At 43.3% G+C, this 21,144-nt stretch overlaps 1 protein-coding gene and 1 pseudogene across 2 annotated transcripts in view; one reads left to right on the top strand and one right to left on the bottom strand.

The window, feature by feature from the left end:
* Positions 1 to 18,230, bottom strand: part of TBC1D9 (TBC1 domain family member 9) — a 117,745-nt gene extending 99,515 nt beyond the window's left edge. For both annotated transcript variants that reach the window (XM_036078930.2, XM_078069255.1), the window contains exon 1: positions 17,280 to 18,230. In XM_036078930.2, coding sequence (XP_035934823.1) covers positions 17,280 to 17,409 — 130 coding nt within the window. In that variant the 5' untranslated portion in view covers positions 17,410 to 18,230. The remainder of the gene's footprint in view (positions 1 to 17,279) is intronic.
* Positions 18,231 to 20,004: 1,774 nt separating this feature from the next.
* LOC118527216 (gamma-aminobutyric acid receptor-associated protein pseudogene) lies at positions 20,005 to 20,848 on the top strand (annotated as a pseudogene).
* The last annotated feature ends 296 nt before the right edge of the window (positions 20,849 to 21,144 follow it).

Consider the following 21,144-nt stretch of genomic DNA (forward strand, 5'->3'; position numbering starts at 1 on the left):
AAAAAAAAAAAGAATATTCCTAAGTGTTTAACATTTTAAAAAATTGACCTTTACTATACAGACAATATCCCTCTTCCTTCCAATCCCTCCTTCCTCGCTCCCCTTCCAAAATCATTATTTGAGTTTAAAATGCCAGGAGTTATTAAACATCCAGGTACTAATCCCTCCTTTATTTAGCTGGTGTCAAGATCAGACTTGCCCTGAGGAAAACAAGAAAAAGTCTTCCCAGAGAAATTTTGCTTTCTGAGAGATGTTTTCCAGATCCTTCAGGGGTTTTGGGGTAGGGAGGGACTGTAAGTCCTTCTTAATGCCTGGATCTTCATTTTCCCTGTTAAAATTCAGCAAACAACCCAACAACTTTGAACTAAACAACATTAAATTCTTACTATGTGTGTTTACATACTCATTTCTTCCCGATTGTACCTGGGAGCCTGGTAAGCTGGACAAAGGGCCACCCAAGAACAGGTAGGCAGGCTTCCTCCCCATTTCCTGCTTTGATTGTCCCAGAATGAAATCATAACAAGGTACATGAAACTGTTTGACTGTGTGTGATGTAAAAATAATGCGTGATCTACTCCCAAAGAAATAAGCAAGTCAGTCAGTTTCACTTAGATTTAAAAAATACAGAACCTGACAATTTGCCATCCCAGACAGTTACTGAAACCAAACATTTTTCTTTTCTTTTCCTTTCTCTTCTCTTCTTTCCTCCCCTTCCTTTCTTTCCTTCCTTTATTTCTAACGAACGTCTGTCTGCTCCTGTGGGCAAGTCTGTCTTATTTACGCACTGTTTTCACTTGGTGCTTGCTGCCACCGAGCTGACTGGCCACCCGGTGGATTCAGGATCCAGTCACTGCGGCTATTCCTGATTTGGCTGAGTGGATGGAGGATCCTTTGGAAATACAAAATCCTGATATCATATTAAACCTGACTGATGCTTCCAGCCTCCAAAGCACTTTCAGTATCTCATTTGATCCTCACAATGAACATGTCAGGTGGTTAGGGGGACCATCCCCCTTTTCAGATGGAAAACAGACCCAAAGAAGTTAAGAATGGTGGTCACACATTTAAGAGACAGCATTGCTGTGTCTCCTTCCATTCTAGAAACCCCTTTAAGATAGCAACCACCAAAAATGTTTAAACTCTTTCACTACAAACATAATTTACAATGAAGAATAAATACAGAATTTCTTTTTGTCAAACTCTTTCTCTCTGCCATAAACAATCTCAAATAGCAACAAATATTCTCTTTGACATTTACATTCTATTTGAAGGGCATCTCCAAGACCCTTTCAGAGATGACTATCCCCATTTACTAGTGAGCTTTTTGAAAATACTCTCTCTCCCATTCTGTATAAGAATTCTAGATCCTTTAAGACAAAGATCTACCTGGTAAATAAGAACAAGGAAAAGAAAGGATTCAGCTAAGGACTTTAAAAATCTGTGTGCTCTTCTAAACTTTAAAAATGTGGGTTATAGGGCGCCTGGGTGGCTCAGTCGTTAAGAGTCTGCCTTCAGCTCAGGTTGTGATCCCGGGGTCCTGGGATCGAGCCCGACGTCGGGCTCCCTGCTCCTCGGGAAGCCTGCTTCTCCCTCTCCCACTTCCCCTGCTTGTGTTTCCTCTCTCGCGCTGTCTCTCTCTGTCAAATAAATAAATAAATAAAATCTTTAAAAAAAAAAAATGTGGGTTATAAGCACAGTAGAAACAGAAACCCGCAAGTGGCTTTTTTTTTTTTTTTAAAGATTTTATTTATTTATTTGAGAGAGAGAGAGCATGAGATGGGGGAGGGTCAGAGGGAGAAGCTGACTCCCCGCTGAGCAGGGAGCCCGATGCGGGACTCGATCCAGGGACTCCAGGATCATGACCTGAGCCGAAGGCAGTCGCTTAACCAACTGAGCCACCCAGGCGCCCCCGCAAGTGGCTTTTAAAAGCACACGTGCTGAAGTTTAGTATAGCTGTTCATCCAAAGGTATATACAGTCCCAGTAACAAACTGAAAGGTCCACAAAAGGCAAAAGAGCAAGGAGGTATCCTCTGCTGCCCGGAAGTTTCTATTGGCACTAAGAAAGGGGAGACAGATCACAACACATCTAATATTTCTACCCGGGGTGCAACCTACGTTATTAAAATTGTGAAAAAGTCCTAGGGTGTTTGCGTGGTCAAACACATCCTGAAATTGGCATCATATGGACAAAACTAGCAGGACTCCAAAAAAGAACAGCCCATACATCTATGAATCTTTTCAAAAACAAAATGACAGGAGGCCTTTATGAAGACTCCATGGCATCTGCCATGAAGATGGGGTAGTCAGATGAGGGGGAAACTGGCTCTTACCGGGGAGAGAGCGAGGAAGAAGGGGACAGTGGTCTCTCAGACACACAGATAAGAACAGATAAATAGTTAAAGTCACAGCGCAGATGGCACCCTCTTCCTAAAGATCACAGGTCACACTCGGGCAGTAATCTCGGGCCAGCACCGAGCAACAAGAGGGGGTCCAGCTGCAAAACAGGGAGTAGGAAGAAAGAGGAGTCTGCAGTTCTTATTCGGAGGATTAGCCTTCCGGCAGCTAAGTCGAGTGCAGTGCGTGCTCTGTAATGATTAGCCATGCCATCTGCTTAGATCGGCACAATGACAGCCCAATAGCTGACCTGAAGAGAGCAAAAAGGAAACGTCAACTCACTGGTCTATATTGTAGACTCCATTCCTCCCTCCACTTGCCCATAGAGAAGGAGAACTAGCAAGGGAGAAACGGGGGAGTTACCTGTTAGAGCTTTGTGCTCTACATTACAGAGCATCCCAAGGAGGGCTGCCTGCGAAGAGCATCTGTAGGGAAGAGCCAGCTCCCTCTCCTCTCCCCCTACACACACACACACACACACACACACACACACACACACACGCACGCAGGTCTTTCCCCACCCTAAGAAACTGAGAACTGTAGTTGAACAGTCTCACATCTGGCTATCGAGCTAAGAGTAAAAGAAGCACCAGCATTTTTATCACTGTATTCAAAGACAGTGATGTTATTACTATTGTTTCAACAATATAGAGCAACGGAATTACCCGGAAATGGATAAGCCTTCTTATAATCCATAGTGATCCTGGTACAAGCAACAGCAATAAATTCCTGAAAACTGCTTTGGTGGAAAATTCAGCATTGAGAAAGGGAAGACTCCACGGAATTAGCTCTTCATTTATTTGATTCACAGTCCCCTTTCAGTAGCTCATGGAAGTGGCAGAGCCTCAGCTCTAGAAAAATACACGCTCCTAGTGAATTCCCTAAGTCTTGTGCATGATTTCAGGCCATTCAAGGACCTCCTGAAATCCCCACCAGCTTAAGTATTTCTAAAAGAAAAAAAGGTCTGAGGAGTACAATCCCATAAAAAACTCATTATTTTTATATACACGGAGAAAAGTAGAGAAAATCTTTATGACATCTGACATACATTACACTACTAAAAAATCAATACTGTATGTCAAGTTGACGTATTTCCTCCTTGGTGGCCATAAATTCTTTGAGATTGACCTCATTCACAATAACCATGGATACTGGTCTTCTTTGTGGAATATTCATACAAACAGGCCTTTCCCTTGTCTGTCCTCCACCCAGACAGTCAATGCTTCTTGACTGGAATGGCTCCATACTATGGTCCCAAAGACAGCTTGCTAGAAAACTGGAAATGGGAAAAGTCTGGAAACCCTTTTAGGAAAATCCAGAGATGGTGTTCGGATTTCCACCCTGGTGGTCAGAGTCACGTAAGGGTCACCCACGACAGCCACTGGTCAATGACATCACAACCCAGGAAAAGGAGCAGCCTTCCTCTGCCTGTTTTTCATTTCCACACTCAAGACTGCATTTCTAAGATGGGGCTCACTTTGCCCCAGTTTCTTTCCAAGTGCTTCTTCCTCTCTCCTTTTTCATCTCCCTTCTCCCTTTCCAAATTCAATCAAACTCAAGTACAAATCCAAGCTCTGTCTGTTAGTAGTAGGGGCTCCTCAAGTATCTTACTTCTTTGAAGCATTCAGTTTCCTCATCTATAACAGAGGGAACATTTAACCTACAGGATTGCTCTGAAAATCAAATTTGTGACATAAGGTAAGTTCTCAACAGAATGCCTGAACCACAGAAGGATTTCTGCAAATGTTAGCTCTTCTGCCTTTATACTTTATGACATTTATAAAATTAATAAAAAATTACACAATCAAGTGTTAATTAAAAAATAGGGCCACGGGGCACCTGGGTGGCTCAGTCGTTAAGCGTCCGCCTTCGGCTCAGGTCATGATCCCAGGGTCCTGGGATCGAGCCCGGAATCGGGCTCCCTGCTCAGGGGGAAGCTTGCTTCTCCCTCTCCCACTCCCCCTGCTTGTGTTCCCTCTCTCGCTGTGTCTCTCTCTGTCAAATAAATAAATAAAATCTTAAAAAAAAAAAAAAAATAGGACCACAATAACAATGCTTTGAAAATTAGCTTTCAATCACATAGATCGAAATCTTATTACAAAGATGCTTTTAGAAAGTGTATTTTCTATTATTTATTATAGCAATTGATATGTAAATGTTATAAAATGCCATGATTTCTTCCTTTTATGCTTTAATGAAAGAGTCCAAATATAGGTCTGTTAAGTCTTGCTTATTTTTATTAAAGACTACCTTGGTTCCTAGGTTAACATAGATTTAAAAGATTGGTAGTACTGAAATGTAAATAGTTTGCCTTATTAAGAAGTGTTACATGCAGGTAATCTAGGAGATCAACAGAGTTTGCTTTTTTGTTGTTCAGAGTGTAAACAGAGATAGAGTCCTTATTGTTGTGCTTGACCTTCCCTCTGGCAAGGACTTGCCCAGCAAGCCTTAGAATAATGCAGCTGAGAGGGGGAGTGTTTCACAGACCTCACCTCTTGGACTAGACAGTTACCTGCCCAGCTTTGTGCTCCTAGGACCCACACAGAAAGTAAAAGAGTTGATTCATCTAAATGCCAGTTTCTAGTCCAGGTCTCCAAAGGAGAGTTAGAAGAACCTTAATGGAGCTCTGGAATAGATCACAGCTCTCCTGAAAGGACGTGTAAATAACCTAACAGCAAAAGTGTGAAAGGAGATTGGAAGAAAGCTAGAGACCAGTGGCAATTTTAGAACACCTTTAAAAATGACTGCCCTATCCTCTGAGCTCTCTAGAACATACATCTGACGGGAAAGGAAAACAAAGAAATGGAGAAAGTGGGTTAAGGACTTCATCATTCTCTGGTTTAACTATTAGAATCCCTGTTTCTAAATTACAAACTCCTGATGGACTAATTAACCATTTATACATATAAAGAGAAAAGGTAGCCCCTCTCTGCCTCCTACCCCAGTCTTCTCCTTAGAAGTCCCACTTGCCATGGTCAGAGAGAATCATTTGTACAGGACAGAAGGAGGGAAGAAGGACAGAGGAGAGAAGCAGGAGAGTGAGAGACAGTACTAGGTTTCCTGGCAGTTTTCAAAAAGTACCTGTCCTGGAAGGGAAGGGGGAGAGGGAGGGAGGGAGGGAGGGAGGAAAAAAAGGGAGGTATGTAGAAACAATTTTAAAGTTGCTGATCAAAAATCACCTTTAAAAAAAATTACCATCTTCCCCAAACCCTGAAAATGACTTAGCTTTTTTAAGCTGCCTAACTATCAGGCAGTTTTCCATTTGCTTTAACAGCACCCTCTGAAAAACGCGAGGTTTCTGTAAACTGGAGACTTCCGTGGCTCACACACTGGTGTGAATTAATTAGGAGTCAGCTGCCTCCTAACACCTTCCCTAGATCATCTGCAAGGGTAGAACAATGATGGGCCATTATCTGTGAATGGCTCTTTATGCTTCCTGTACTTTACATAACTTAACTCATAAAATCTTCACAACAGTCGCTAAAGGATTATTAAACCATTTCACTTAAGGAAATCAAGCTCAGAAAGGAAGAGAAACTTCCCAAATGCTATCTCTTGGTAACAGATGGGGCTGGGATTTGAATCTGGAGGTCTCCTCACTAAGGGAACGACTGGAAAAGACCAGAGAGCCCTGTGATGCAACTATTGAACACAACGTTGTGCGAAGAGCAATCCTGGTGGTTTTCCCACTTGCCTGTGGCATTCCTTACACTCCGCTGTGCCCTGGAGCGCACACAGGCCTTAGCCTCCAACACCCAGAAATCAAGGTGGCACCTACCAGAGCTGTTGGCATAAGCTGCCCAGTTCCAAACGACAAAGTCCTGATTTGTACACAACTACAAAACGGGTTTTGTGTAGGCTTTTGTGCAGGCGTGGGAACCATCCCACAACTGAGAACCTGATCTCTTCATAAAGTGGGAACCCTATGCATGACAGCAAAGCAGAAAGTATATGCAGTGTCCCTGAACAGGAGGTCAGCCCCAAACCCTCAAATTTATGAAAGGAATCTTGTAGTAAATATTCCCCTCTCTCCTTTTTAAAAGTTCATTTATTTATTTAAGTAATCTCTACCCCCAATGTGGGACTTGAACTCACCACCCCGAGATCAAGAGTCACACACTCCCCGGACTGAGCCTGACAGGCACCCCCACCCCCCTACTTTTTGAGACCAGTTTACAAAAACCCGGAAGATGTCAAAAGCCATCTCAAATCCTACACAAATCATATGCATTCACCCTTCAGCTTCTTTGTAGAATAAGGTAAAGTCTCAAGACAAATTAGAACGGGTGATTAAATCATTCCGTGGATGAAATTCTCTTAAAGTTCATAACAACAACAACAACAACAAAGTTCATAATAACAAGCAGAGGGGGAAGAATTCATGGAACAAGCAAGCAACATCTGCTTTTATCTAATCATGCTCCTTGCTAGTAGCACTTGCTTATTATGTATTATGAGCCAAGTGCATACACAGCTGTAGAGGACTGCCCATCCCAACCCAGAATCACCAGTAATGACATTAAGGAACTAACACAAATTTTACTTGCTTTTATATATAATCCACAAAGGAAAACTTTTACTGCTATGTGCAACTAGAAGCAACTTTGCTGTTACAGTACTTACAGATTAGCAAGATGAAAGCATTTACCCCCAAAAGCAGACACCTGTTAACTAGTGAGGGCTTTAAGAGCATTGCTGTGTTATTTCTTTCACCACTGGGAGTTTGTCACGAAGGGGAGGAAACATTTTCCTTGACTCTCTTAGGATCCCTGGCTGGGTCTGAAAATTAAACTGACGAAGATAACAGGAGAAAAACATACAAATTTTACTGAATTTGTACATGTACAAGGGAGCCTTCACAAGAGAATAAAGAAACAAAGAAGTGGCCAGAGCAGGAAGCTTTTATACCTTTTAGTCAAAGAACTACGTGAAAGATTGACAGGACACAGGGGTTTGGGCTAGGAGTAATCCAACTAGAGCTAGATGGTCTTCATCTTCCTTAACTAGGAAGATAAGGGTTAGTTTAACCAGGTTTGTTTACAGATTCCTCTAGTGCCTCTCTGGGCTAATAAGAGTCTGTCTCCAGGGAAAGGGGAATTTATTTCCTGCCTTGAGGCAGAAAAGTGAGAGCTTTTTCGTGTTTACTGCTTCTTAATTGCTTTCAGATCAAAGTAATTCCTACGTCAAAGGGACATGTTTTTAGGTGACAGCCTGGTTTTCTTTATCAGTAAGCAAATGGGGCATTTCCCTAGTTGTGAAGGTCTCCATGTGATTCAAAAAGTCCAATTCCTGGACAGTCCAGTGCTGAATCTCCGATGGAAACAATCTGAGAGACTTAGTCTTTGCTAGTATCATCATCTCCATGCCTATGTTCTCGGTTCTCCCAAATTTATTAATACAGGTTTGATCACTATGTCAGTAATGAATGGCTCAGCAAGAGAATCTTGCCTTTTCCTTCTTGTATATCTTTATAAAGTTCAGCATTCATTAATAGCTGGTACTCAAACACATTTTTTTTTTTAAGATTTTATTGATTTTTTGACAGAGAGAGACAGTGAGAGAGGGAACACAAACATGGGGAGTGGGAGAGGGAGAAGCAGGCTTCCCGCCGAGCAGGGAGCCCGATGCGGGGCTCGATCCGAGGACCCTGGGATCATGACCGGAGCCGAAGGCAGATGCTTAACGCCTGAGCCACCCAGGCGCCCCGTCAAACACATTACTAACAGAACTGCTTACAGCAGATATTATACTTTTGATTTGCGTAATGAGAAATTGTTTTGATCTCTTGGTGACATCCTCTAACTTGAAGCACCTATGTTCTAATTCACCTGGCATCCATGGAGCTCCTGAAATTGCATGTAAATTCTGGGGGTGTTTTCATTTTTCTGGAGATAGAGTCAATAGTTTTTATTAGATTCTCAAGGAAGATAGTAAAGAAAATGGTAGTCCACACCATTATAATTAGTCTTGTAAAGAAAAGTAAATACAAAATCTAATAGGCCTTTAACTTATTAGCTGTGACCCATGGCAAGTCACACCTTTCTAACACTTTACTTTCTTTTTCTATAAAATGGGGATAATAGTAACAGCCACCTTATACAAGATAATTTGCTACTAAGGACAACTATACAAAAGGGATAAAATATACTTTAAAATATCAAAGAACTAAAAAAAGAGATATTACTTCACTTAGGAAAGAGAGCAGCTCAAAGAGAAGAGCCCTACATATGGGACAGCTATTATTTTGGGAAGCATTTGCCTCTTCTAGAAGGGACTGCTGAGTGGCAGAAACTCTGGATGTGCTTTTAACAGAATCAGAGATTGGGAAGACAAGGATAAGAATCAGTGCCACCAAAGAGGTAGGGAAACCAGTGATGCTTCCCTCTCTTTGCTTTGGGACCTGTTAAGACCTACAACCTAATCATAAGTGTGAATCTTAAATAGACAAAATCACCTTGGTTAGAGCTCAGTTTTGAAATATATCAACACCTAAAACTAAAGTGATTTTGTTTTGCTTTGTTTTAAAGATTTTATTTATTTATTTGACAGAGAGAGACACAGCGAGAGAGGGAACACAAGCAGGGGAGTGGGAGAGGGAGAAGCAGGCTTCCCACTGAGCAGGGAGACCGATGCAGGGCTCGATCCTAAGACCCTGGGGTCATGACCTGAGCCGAAAGCAGACGCTTAACCGACTGAACCACCCAGGTGCCCCTAAAACTAAAGTGATTTTGATTTGCAAGTGGCAGGAAAAAAAATTCTCTCTTGTATCAATCATCTTCTACTTCAGATTACTTCTGCAAAGTAGAAGTACAATGTCCAGCACATAATCAAAAGTAGCCAGGCATACAGGAAGACATAACAGCATGAATGAAAACTGGGAGAAACAAGAGACAACAGAACAAACCTACATGGGCTGTGGGATATGGAAGAGAACAGAGACTGTAAAATAACTATGCTAGCCATGCTCAAGATAGATTTTTTTTTAAAGATTTATTTATTTTAGAGAGAGAGAAAGAACAGGGAGAGGAGCAGAAGGAGAGGGAGAGACTCTCAAGGGCTCAATCTCACAACCCTGAGATCATCACCTGAGCTGAAACCAAGTCAGAGGCTCAACTGACTGACCTACCCAGGCACCCCCAAGATAGATTTTTTTTAAATACTGAGAGTTTTGATAGGTAATTGGAATTTATAAAAATAAGTCAAATGGGAATTATAGAATTTAAAAAGTAATTCAGAATGGGTAGGCTTAAAGACTACATACAGTTAAAGAGATGGTAAATTAAAATATATTATCAAAAGGAAATAACCAAGATAAAGCAAGTAAAAATCAGAAGGTAACAGACATAGAAGATACAATGAAAAGATCTAGTATACACGTAATGGGTGTGCCAGAAAGAAAGATGAAAAGAATGAGGGAAAAGCAGTATTTGAAGAGACAGTGGATGAGTTTACAAAACCAATGAAAGAAGTCCTATTACACCAAGCAGGATTTTTAAAAATCCACAAATAGCTGGGTCATAATAAAACTGCAGAAAACCCTGAGGGTTGCCGGAGGGGAGAGGGGTGGGGATGGGGTAACTAGGTGATGGGCATTATTAAAGAAGGCACATGATGTGATGAGCACTGGGTGTTACATGCAACTGATGAATCACTGAACTCTACCTCTGAAACTAATAATACACTATATGTTAATTCATTGAATTTAAGTAAAATAAAATTAAAAAAAAAAAACTACAGAAAACCGGGGTGCCTGGGTGGCTCAAGCATTAAGCGTCTGCCTTTGGCTCAGGTCATGATCCCAGGGTCCTGGGATCGAGCCCTGCATCGGGCTCCCTGCTCCACGGGGAGCCTGCTTCTCCCTCTCCCACTCCCCCTGCTTGTGTTCCCTCTCTCGCTGTGTCTCTCTCTGTCAAATAAATAAATAAAATCTTTAAAAAAATACACTTCAGGGGGCCTGGGTGGCTTAGTCGTTAAGTGTCTGCCTTCGGCTCAAGTCATGATCCTAGGGTCCTGGGATCGAGCCCGGAATCGGGCTCCCTGCTCCACAGGGAGCCTGCTTCTCCCTCTCCCACTCCCCCTGCTTGTGTTCCCTCTCTCACTGTGTCTCTCTCTGTCAAATAAATAAAATCTTAAAAAAAAAAAAACTGCAGAAAACCAAAATCAAAGAGAAAACCTTAAAGGCAGCTGGAGAAAAAGGCATACTACCTACAAAGGAATAATAATTCAGAGTGACAGTTTACTCCTCAAAAAAAAAAAAAAAAAGTAAATCATTAGACAACAGAACAGTATCTTAACCCTACTTACAAAAAAATTAACTGCCAACCATTCAAAACAACAATATCCTTCAAGAACGAGAGCAGAATGAATACATTTTCAGACATAAAAAACAAAATTTCTCAGCAGCAGGCTCTAAGGGAAACAGAAAAGGCCTTTTTTTTCAGACAATAGAAAAATGGTTCCAAAAAAAGCACAGAAATGGAAAAAAATACAACAAAAACTATAAACATATGTGGAAATGTAACTGAATACAGACTTAAAAATAGTAGTAATTATATGTTTTCATGTTGAAACATGTAACAATTAAAATATACTAAAACAATATACTATACAAGTTGGGGGTGAGGGGGTAGTTAATGGAGTTAAAGTATTCCAAGGTCCTTATCTGTGAAAAAATTAAAGTACCAATTTTAAAAAATTAAATAAAATGAAAGTACCAATAAACAATATACTTTGATAAATTAAGAATGCATTATAGGGGCGCCTGGGTGGCTCAGTTGGTTAAGCGACTGCTTTCGGCTCAGGTCATGATCCTGGGGTCCTGGGATCGAGTCCCGCATCGGGCTTCCTTTGCTCTGCGGGGAGCCTGCTTCTCTCTCTGCCTCTGCCTGCCACTCCCCCTGCTTGTGCTCTCTCTCTCTGTCAAATAAAGAAACAAAATCTTTAAAAAAAAGAATGCATTATAATCTCCAGAGTAACCACTAAAAGAATAGTGAAATGAATATAAAATTTCTAGCTAATAGAGGCTTGAAAATGTAATCATTAAAAAAAAAAAAATCCCATAGCCTACCAAAAGGCAAGAAAAATAAAAAATAGAGCAGATAGGAAAAAAAAAAGAGAAAGCACTTAATAAGATAGTAGAGTTAAACCCAAGTCACATGTACATTGACTAAATAATCCAATTAGGAGGCAAAAATTTTCAAGCTGGATTAGGAAAAAAAAAATCAACTCTGTTAAATATAAAAGACACATCTAAAATATCACTGTACAGGGGCGCCTGGGTGGCTCAGTCGTTAAGAGTCTGCCTTCGGGTCGTGATCCCAGGGTCCTGGGATCGAGCCCCACATTGGGCTCCCTGCTCCGCGGGAAGCCTGCTTCTCCCTCTCCCACTCCTGCTGCTTGTGTTCCCTCTCTCATTGTGTCTCTGTCAAATAAATAAATAAAATCTTTAAAAAATAAATAAAGAATAAAAAAAAATCACTGTACATCCTACAGATATTAAAAATGAGAGTATTATTAACAAATTTATGCCAATATATTTGAAAATCTAGATGAAAAAGATAAATCCTAGAAATAGCTTATAAAACTGACAATAAAAGAAAATTTTAAATTATTTGAATAGTTGTCATACCATTCAACAAAAGCCACGAATAAAAGTTCAAGGCTAGACTTCCTCACCAGTGAATTTTGGCAAACATGTCAGGATGAAATAATACTGCTATCACACAAACTCTTCTAGAAAATTGAACAGAGTGAGCTCTCTCCAACTTACTTTTTTTTTTTTTTTAAGATTTATTTATTTATTTGAGAGAAAGGAGAGCACGGGGGAAAGGGGGGTTGGGAGAGGGAGAGAGTCTCAAGCTAACTGCTGGGTGCGAAGCCCCAGGAGGGGCTGGATCTTACTACCAGACATCAGGACCTGAGCTGAAACGAAGAGTCGGATGCTTAACCAACTGCGCCACCTAGGCGCCCCTCTCCAACTTAATTTTTAAGGCCAGTATAATCTTGATACCAAATTTCACAATGTTATGAAAAAGAAAAAGTACAATTCAATCCTACTAATTTATAAGGATGCAAAATTCCTAAATAAAAGATTAGCAAGTGGGGGAGCCTGGATATAAGGTCAATATAAAAAAAACAACAACTATATGTCTAGAGGTCAGCAAAAAAATGATTAGAAAATGAAATTTTAGAGAAAAATTTTTTTTAAGTAGGCTCCACACCCAGCGTGGAGCCCAACATGGGGCTCGAACTCACACCCCTGAGATCAAGACCTGAGCTAAGATCAAGAATGAGAAGCCCAATCAACTGAGCCACCCAGGCATCCTAAGTATTTATTTCCTTTTTCTAAGGATTTTATGTATTTATTCAAGAGAGAGCAGGGGAAGGAGCAGAGGGAGATGGACAAGCCGGCTTGGCGCTGAGCACAGAGCCTGACTCGGGGCTGGATCCCATAGCCCTGAGATCATGACCTGAGGTGAAACCAAGAGTCAATGCTCAACTGACTGAGCAACCCCCCCCCCCCGCCCCAGGCACCCTAGAAAATGAAATTTTAGTAGAGTGAAAAAATATGAAATATCTAGGAGTAAATCTAATAAAAATGTGTAAACCCTCTACACAGAGAACTATGAAACATCACTGAGAGAAATTTTAACAGAGCTAAATAGAGGAACATACTATGTTCATGGACCAGAAGACTTGATATTATAAAGGTATCAATTTTGCCCAAATTTATTTATAGACTCAATGCAATTGCAATCAAAATCCCAACAGTTTAAGTCTTTGTTGCTGCTGTGGTTTTGTTTTGTTTTGTTTTGGTGGAACTTTAATAAGTTGATTCTAAAATGCTGTGTAAATGTAAAAGACAAAGCTAAGAAATTCTTAAAGAACAAAAAACAGGATAAGAATACTTGATCAAAGGGGCGCCTGGGTGGCTCAGTTGTTAAGAGTCTGCCTTCAGCTCAGGTCGTGATCCCAGGGTCCTGGGATCGAGCCCCACATCAGGCTCCCTGCTCAGCGGGAAGCCTGCTTCTCCCTCTCCCACTCTCCCTGCTTGTGTTCCCTCTCTCACTGTGTCTCTGTCAAATAAATAAAATCTTTAAAAAAAAAAAAAAAAAAGAATATTTGATCAAATGAATGTACACTCTTATTTTAAAACTACAGTGTGGTACTGGAGCAAGAATATTCTAATTAACAAAAGGAATAGGCTAGGGGCGCCTGGGTGGCTCAGTCGCTGGGCGTCTGCCCTCAGCTCAGGTCATGGTCCCAGGACCCTGGTATCGAGCCCTACATGGGGCTCCCTGCTCTGCAGGGGGCCTGCTTCTCCCTCCTTCACTCCCCCTGCTTGTGTTCCCTCTCTCGCTGTGTCTTTCTCTGTGAAATAAATAAAATATTTTAATTAAAAAAAAAAAAGGAATAGGCTAGAGTGCCCTAACAAGTCAACTGTCATATATCTGGGCACTTGACATATGACCAAGGTAGCCCTACAGAGCAGTGACAACAGATTTACCAATAAATCATGGTGGGGCAACTGGATGTCCACACAAATTTTTTAAAAATAAAACTTGACCCCTATCTCACACAATATGCAAAAATTAATTCCCAGTGATTTGTAAATATAAATTTAGGTGTTAAAACTGAAAAGTTTCTGGAAGATAACAGATTTATAACCTCAATCTAGAAAAAGACTTACTGAACAGGACACAATAAAACACTAACTGTAAAGGAAATGGAAGCTCTAAAGAATTCAGACATGAAAATTAAACGAGAAATCACTCTCTCCTTAAGAGAGTAAACACGCAGGCAAGCAACAGAATGAAGATTTTGCCACACATAAAACCAACTATGAACTCATCTCCAGAATATATTTTAAAAAAATACCAATAATCAGTAAGAAAAAGACAAACGGGGCTCCTGGGTGGCTCAGTCGTTAAGTGTCTGCCTTCGGCTCAGGTCATGATCCCAGGGTCCTGGGATCGAGTCCCACATCGGGCTCCCTGCTCGGCAGGAAGCCTGCTTCTCCCTCTCCCACTCTCCCTGCTTGTGTTCCTGCTCTCGCTATCTCTCTCTCTGTCAAATAAATAAATAAAATCTTTAAAAAAAAAGAAAGAAAGACAGAAAAAGACAAACGATCCAATTGAAAAGTGGGCAAAAGACTTGAACAAGCATGTCAGAATATTTCAAATGGCCAATTAACATGAAAAAGGTGCTCAACCTCATTAGTCAGGAAAAAGCAAATGAACTCCACAATGTGGTATTACTATAAAAACACCAGAATGGTTAAAATTACAGACTGATGATGTTGGCAAGAGTATGAAGCAAGGGAAATTCCCATACGTTGCTGGTGGGAGTATATTGGTACAACTACTCTGGAAAACAGTTTGGTATTATCTGCTAAAGCTGATGATACACATAACCTATGAGCTAGTAATTCCTCTCTGCAACAGTGCACTCATTAAATGGACGATGATGATGATGGTGATGATGAGATGAAAGAAAGGGTAACCAACATCACGTTCCTCTCCTGTTGATTAGGACTGATCATTCTGTTTGCTCCCACCTCCCAGATCCATCCCTAGGAGGCTGATCCCTAGGGACTAGATCACCAGGACATTCTGTCCAGCTGGCTTCTCTTGGGTCCCACAGATGAAAGACAGTGGCAGAAGCTGACAGGGTAGGAGGAGAGAAGTCGGGCATGTCCTCTCCACTTCCTTTTTGCTGTGTTCTGAGTTTCTAGGGGGAGTCTGCTTCTCCGGAGGCCCAAGCTCCTCCTGCCTGCCTGCAGCTCACAAGGCTTCCAGAAACATCATTCCTGTCGCCTAGGGTGGTAACAGCCTCCACCACTGGGCCTTTCACTGGTTCTGGTAACCCTGCCTCCATCTTTCTAAGTTGTCTTCACCAACTCTCTTCGTTTGAACTAGGTTTAGTTCTATTTTCTGCTGGGACCCCATGGAGTGGCAATTTTATATTAATTTATATGATTATTTTATCAACACTTGTCTTCTCCACAAGGCTGTGTGAGCTTCATGACACTGGCACTTCAGACACTGCCAACAAATATTTGTTAAATGATTCAGTAAGTTAATGAACGCATGAAGGAACTGACATTAGGATCAAAATATACTATACATAGTTCAAGGATTTCTAAAATGTTCCTGCTATATTTAATGTGGCACCAATCTATCAGAGCAGACATTTTTCCTCTTTTAGTTGAAAAAAGGCCTTTGTTGGCAGGAATGTTTTTACTCGTGATAATTTCAAGATACAACTTTATCTTTCTGAAGTAAGTTATCAATAATGAGATTCCAGGTGGACTGTGGTTAGTTACAGCTCTGAGTTGTTAGGAACATTATAAAAATATTAACTAGGACAACAACGCTCTGCATCTCTGAATTTTTCATAACCTATTGCATATGACTCTGGAAAAGAAATACTACTTAGTAGTTACACAGCGTAGGATGGTTAACTCCAGGCAGGAAAGGTTCTTTGTTAATACAATAAACTACCTATTTACCTTGTTGTTTTAGGCTTAAAGAAGGACAACCTGGGCTGATCCCAGTATTAGATATGCAAGCTACGTATTAGTGTATATAGTTAGACAACTTCTACAAAATGAACTGGAAAATTCTGATTCTAGGCCACTAATCAGAATTTCCAGAACAGGGTCTGGAACTCCACATATTGCCTCTCTTTTATGGCAGAAAAAGTGTAGAATAATCAGGTTACCTGTAAGCGATATGATATACTAGCCAAGATCCTTAAACCCATATATGCCATAAAATACATTTTATTTATTTTATTTGAATTTTAACCTTGAGAAAATTAGTCTGTAAACTATAATCATAACTAAATATGCACCATATCAAAAATTTTTATTTCATAGGACAGCATTTTGAAAGCAACAATTTAGCTAGCATGCAAGCTCCCAGAGGGTGATATATTTTGGACTCTAAAGAGGTCAAAGTTCATCTCTTTTCTGCAGTCTCTTTCCTGGTTAAACCTCTCCTATTTCTTCTGCTAACTTCTTCACTGTAAAAAGTATCCCAGTTCCTTCATTCTAACCACCACGGAGAGGGGAAGGTCCAATTTCTCTAGTATGGTATGAGTTCAAGATTATTTTGTAATCTCCCAGCAAGCAAACTAGTTAGTTAATAACAAAGACCTTCCTAATATGGCACTACGTGGGATATGGGTCTGATTTTACAATCTTTAAACGATAGGGCATGGTTTTACTAATAGTTACATTATTAATAATACCTTGTGAGGGGGTTCGGCTAAGTGATTGAGTTAAAATAGTTAAAATGCTGTTATACTGCTAATTCTTTTTACAACCAGATAACTTGCTTTCTTATGTCTAATTAGGTTGCAACAACAACAACAAAAATCCTTTTTCATTCTCTTCAGTCATAACTAATATAGGAAATGACCACACCAGCCTCTTACTGATTGCTTCCCTGGAAACGAAAGAGCATTTTATACCTGATCCTGCCATGATCAGCAACAGAATGAAGTAAAAATTAACCGTCCTCTACTTCTCTCGCCCATATACAAAGCGATATTTTTTAAGAGGGATGGGGAAGGGGGGATTAGGGAGAAGTACCGCATTCAATTCATAAGGGCTGCTCCCCCCATCTCCATTTTCATCAACATCACCCACTTAGGGGGCGCCCGGTACTCGAAGGGCCCCCTAGCCCGACAGGGTAAAAAAAGAATCATCTCTTTCAAAGACTGAAAAATCACGACTCCCGATGTCTTCCGCGCACCCAAGTGGGGCCGGCCGCCCAGCCCCGGGGGACCGGGCGGCGTCCCGGGTGCCCTGAGCCCAGGGCCGCGGGCGGCGCCGCAGCGCTCCCGGACCCTCCCGCACGGACTGGCCGCCGGTCCTTACCCGCTAATCCGCCGCCGCCGCCTCCATCGCCCGCGTGCCCCTTCCTCCGCTGCAGGATGAAGTAGGGGTTGGCCCTCTCGGTGATCCACAGCGCGTTAGCCAGCAGCACCTCTTCGGGGTTCACCCACATGTTCCCGGGCGCCGCGAGCGGACACACAATGGGGCCGCGGGTCGGGTCCTGCACACACCGGCGCGCACAGGCGCGCACCCCCGGGCACACGCGCGCCCTCCCGCCCGCTAGGTGCGGCGGCGGAGAGCCACTTCACCAGCCGGCCGCCCGCGGCGCCCGGGCCACAACAAAGCCCCCGCGGGAGGCCGGGGAGGACGGCGAGGACGCGGGCACGGCGAGCAGCATCCTCCCCGCGGCGGCGCCGCCCCCCCGCGAGCCCAGGCCCGCCGCCCCGCAGCCCGGCTCCGGCCCACGGCGGCGCGAGGAGCGGGAGGAGGAGGAGGAAGGGGAGCGGGCGGAGGAGGAAGTGGTGGCGCTCAGTCCCGCGATCCGGGGCCGCGGCGAGCAGGGCTGCGGGCGACAGGAGCGCACACGGCCCCGCGGCGAGGGCCGAGCTGGGCTGGGGCGCGGCTGCTCCCGCAGCACCGAGCCGAGCTCCGGGCCGCCTCCGTCTCTAGCCGCTCCGCGCGCTCGAGGTCACCGCGCGGTAACACTCCCTGTTGGGGCCACTGGCACACGCAGCGAAGCCCAGCTCGGCGCTGGAAGGGCGCTCCGGACGCTGCGAATGAATGACGCGAGCGCGGCTCACTGGGAGCGGGCCCGGGTGACACCAGTTTCCGCGGACGCGGGTCCTCCGCGGGCTCCCAGCGCCGAGCCCAGCTGCTGCGGCCGGCTTTGGGGCAACCTTCTGGGGACCGTGGGCCAAGCACTCGGCCCCACGCCCATTTCAGCAGAGAGGACGCTGCCAGGCTCCGTGGGGGTGGGTGTGTGTGTGTGTGTGTGTGTGTGTGTGTGTGTGTGTGCGCTGTGTGTTTATGGTTGACGCTCTGTAGGCTAGCGCCACCCCTCTTCCCAGGAAATAAGTGTTTCAAGGTTCCAGACTAGCAGCTAGATACCCGGTCGGAAGTGGACGCAGCCAATGGTTGTCCATGTTTTTGTTTCCTGCATCCCTAGGGCAAGTCATGCGCTAAACTTGTCACCGCCTATAACCCCTCCCCCTCTCCATTGCATTGTAATTAAAGTGGCCCAGCTAAGTGCATTACATCACTTCTTTCCTTGACCTGTGGGGCATGAGCAATAGCGAAGTTGGAAGCAGCCCAAGAGCTTAGGCCAACTAATTCACACTACCACTGTTCCTATTTCAGGCATTTGGAGCTGCGAGGACCGGGCACAGCAGAATTCAGGGATTTATTCACACTTAATAGATGGATTTAAAAAAAAATTTTTTTTTAATCATTGAAATTAGAGACACAAAGGCCAGCTTTATCCCTAAACGGTTTTGCATTCCCCCAGTACTTCAAGCCTCTTGGGATCACAGCCGATCTACCTATATATCTGATGACCTTTTTTCACCTCTTTTTACACCTGGGAGATCTGCAGACAGCCAGATCAGCAAAAGGAGGCTCTACTTCCCAGATGATGGGAATTTATCAAGCTCTGCTTTGTTGTGGAAGGTGGACATCCTAGAGATTTCTTCCTTTCCAAACAAGAAAAGCAAACCATTCCCAAAGCAAAGGAGACTTTCTTGTGTGCACTTAAGCATTTTTGCTTCTGTAGCTCTCCTCTGTACTGCTGAATTCCTTCAAATGGCAAAGTGAATGCATCCCAGCCATTTTAATGAGACTGCTGCCTCTGTGCCTGTTGGTTTCTGCTCAGTGAGCTCTCAAGGAAAATGGAAGTCTCTCTTTCCCTTATCACATTGCCTGACCTTCTGCCTCTTTAGGAAACATTTTAGACCTCTAGGCATTTGTGGAAACTTCACATATTTAACACAGACTCAAAAATGTCATTTGGCATCTTTGGCCATAGCACAGTGCCTTTAGTCATAGAATCTATTGCAAGTCAAGCACAATAAACATTAAGACTGCAAATCATACATATGTAAAAATTTAATAATATATTTATATAACTGAATATTTTTAAGGCTTCCATGAATATTCCTTCATTTATTGTAATTAGCGTTTTTTAAAACTCCATTGAGTACCTTCATATTGTCTTTTTTTTTTAAGATTTTATTATTTATTGGGGGGGCACAGAGAGAATGAGAGGGAGAAGCAGACTCCCAGCTGAGCAGAGAGCTGGACATGGGGCTCCATCCCAGGAACCTGAGATCATGACCCCAGCCATAGGGTGACGCTTAACCGCCTGGGCCACCCAGGCTCCCCCCACTTTCATAATGTCTTTTAGAGTGTCCTTATCATACTGCTCAAAGTTGTGATGTGATTTTAGCTTAGCTTTTTTTTTTTTTAAAGATTTTATTTATTTGATAGAGAGAAACCCAGCGAGAGAGGGAACACAAGCAGGGGGAGTGGGAGAGGGAGAAGCAGGCTTCCCGCGGAGCAGGGAGCCCGATGCGGCGCTCGATCCCAGGACCCTGGGATCATGACCTGAGCCGAAGGCAGACGCTTAACCGACTGAGCCACCCAGGCGCCCCAACAATGCCTAATTGTTGAATGCTACTATGCTCTAGACCCTGGGGCTAACAAGTGAACAAACCATATAAAAATCTTTGCCTTGGTCGCCGCCGCCCCCCTCCCCGTCTCCCCCCCACCCCCCGGGTTCCCTTAGCCCAGCCTGGTCCGGCTCGGTTCCCGGGAGGATGAAGTTCGTGTATAAAGAGGAGCATTCCTTCAACAAACGCCGCTCTGCGGGCGAGAAGATCCGAAAGAAATACCCGGACCGGGTTCCGGTGATAGTAGAAAAAGCTCCCAAAGCCCGGATAGGAGACCTGGACAAAAAGAAATATCTGGTGCCTTCTGATCTCACAGTTGGTCTGTTCTACTTCTTGATCCGGAAGTGAATTCATCTCCGAGCTGAGGATGCCTTGTTTTTCTTTGTCAACGATGTCACTCCACCCACCAGTGCCACAATGGGTCAGCTATACCAGGAACACCATGAAGAAGACTTCTTTCTATACATTGCCTCCAGTGATGAAAGTGTCTACGGTCTGTGAAGCTGCTCCCCCTGAGGTGGGGGGTCCCGTTCTACAAAGAGAGAGGTGGCCCCCCCCTCCTTGACCTACTCCTCCTCCGGGCTCAACCGCCACCTCCCTTCTTCAGGACCTGCACTTCCTAATGTTTGAGGCTCTGTTCCAGCCCCTCTTAGCAGAAGGGCTCATGGGGGAGGTGACCTCTTGGACCTCTCCTTTCTCCCCTTTCTCGCCTTTCTCTTACCACCTTTCCCACTCTGCTTTAGACTTCTCTATTGTCAATCTGTCACATCCAGCGATTGTTTTGGTTTCTGTTCCCTTTCTAACTGCCCAAGGGGCTCAGAACCCCAACATTCCCTTCCTTTCACTACCTTCTTTTTTGGGGGTAGATGGAAAGGACTGAAATTGGGGGGGGAAGGTAGGAGGCACATCAATAAAGAGGAAACCACCAAGCTGAACTGGAAAAAAAAATCTTTGCCTTAATGAAGATTAAATGTAAAATTCATAATAAAAACCAAAACAAATTTACAAAAATTTGCTTTGAGAACAAGATTGGATGCCAAGAGGAAAGAAGAAAAAATTTGAAGTCCTTAGCTTTTTTCTAGTTTTTTGTAAGAGTTAAAGCATAATCTTTCCAGGAAATCGGGGTTTCCATTATTACAATGAATTGTGTTAACCTGTAGGAGAAGGCACTGCAAAGAATCAGAGAAGCTACAAGGAGCTTAGAGCAGCTTGCCGGTCTCATACTGCCAACCACTCACTTACTA

This window comes from Halichoerus grypus, chromosome 3, assembly GCF_964656455.1.
Source record: "Halichoerus grypus chromosome 3, mHalGry1.hap1.1, whole genome shotgun sequence".
Lineage (NCBI taxonomy): Eukaryota > Metazoa > Chordata > Mammalia > Carnivora > Phocidae > Halichoerus > Halichoerus grypus.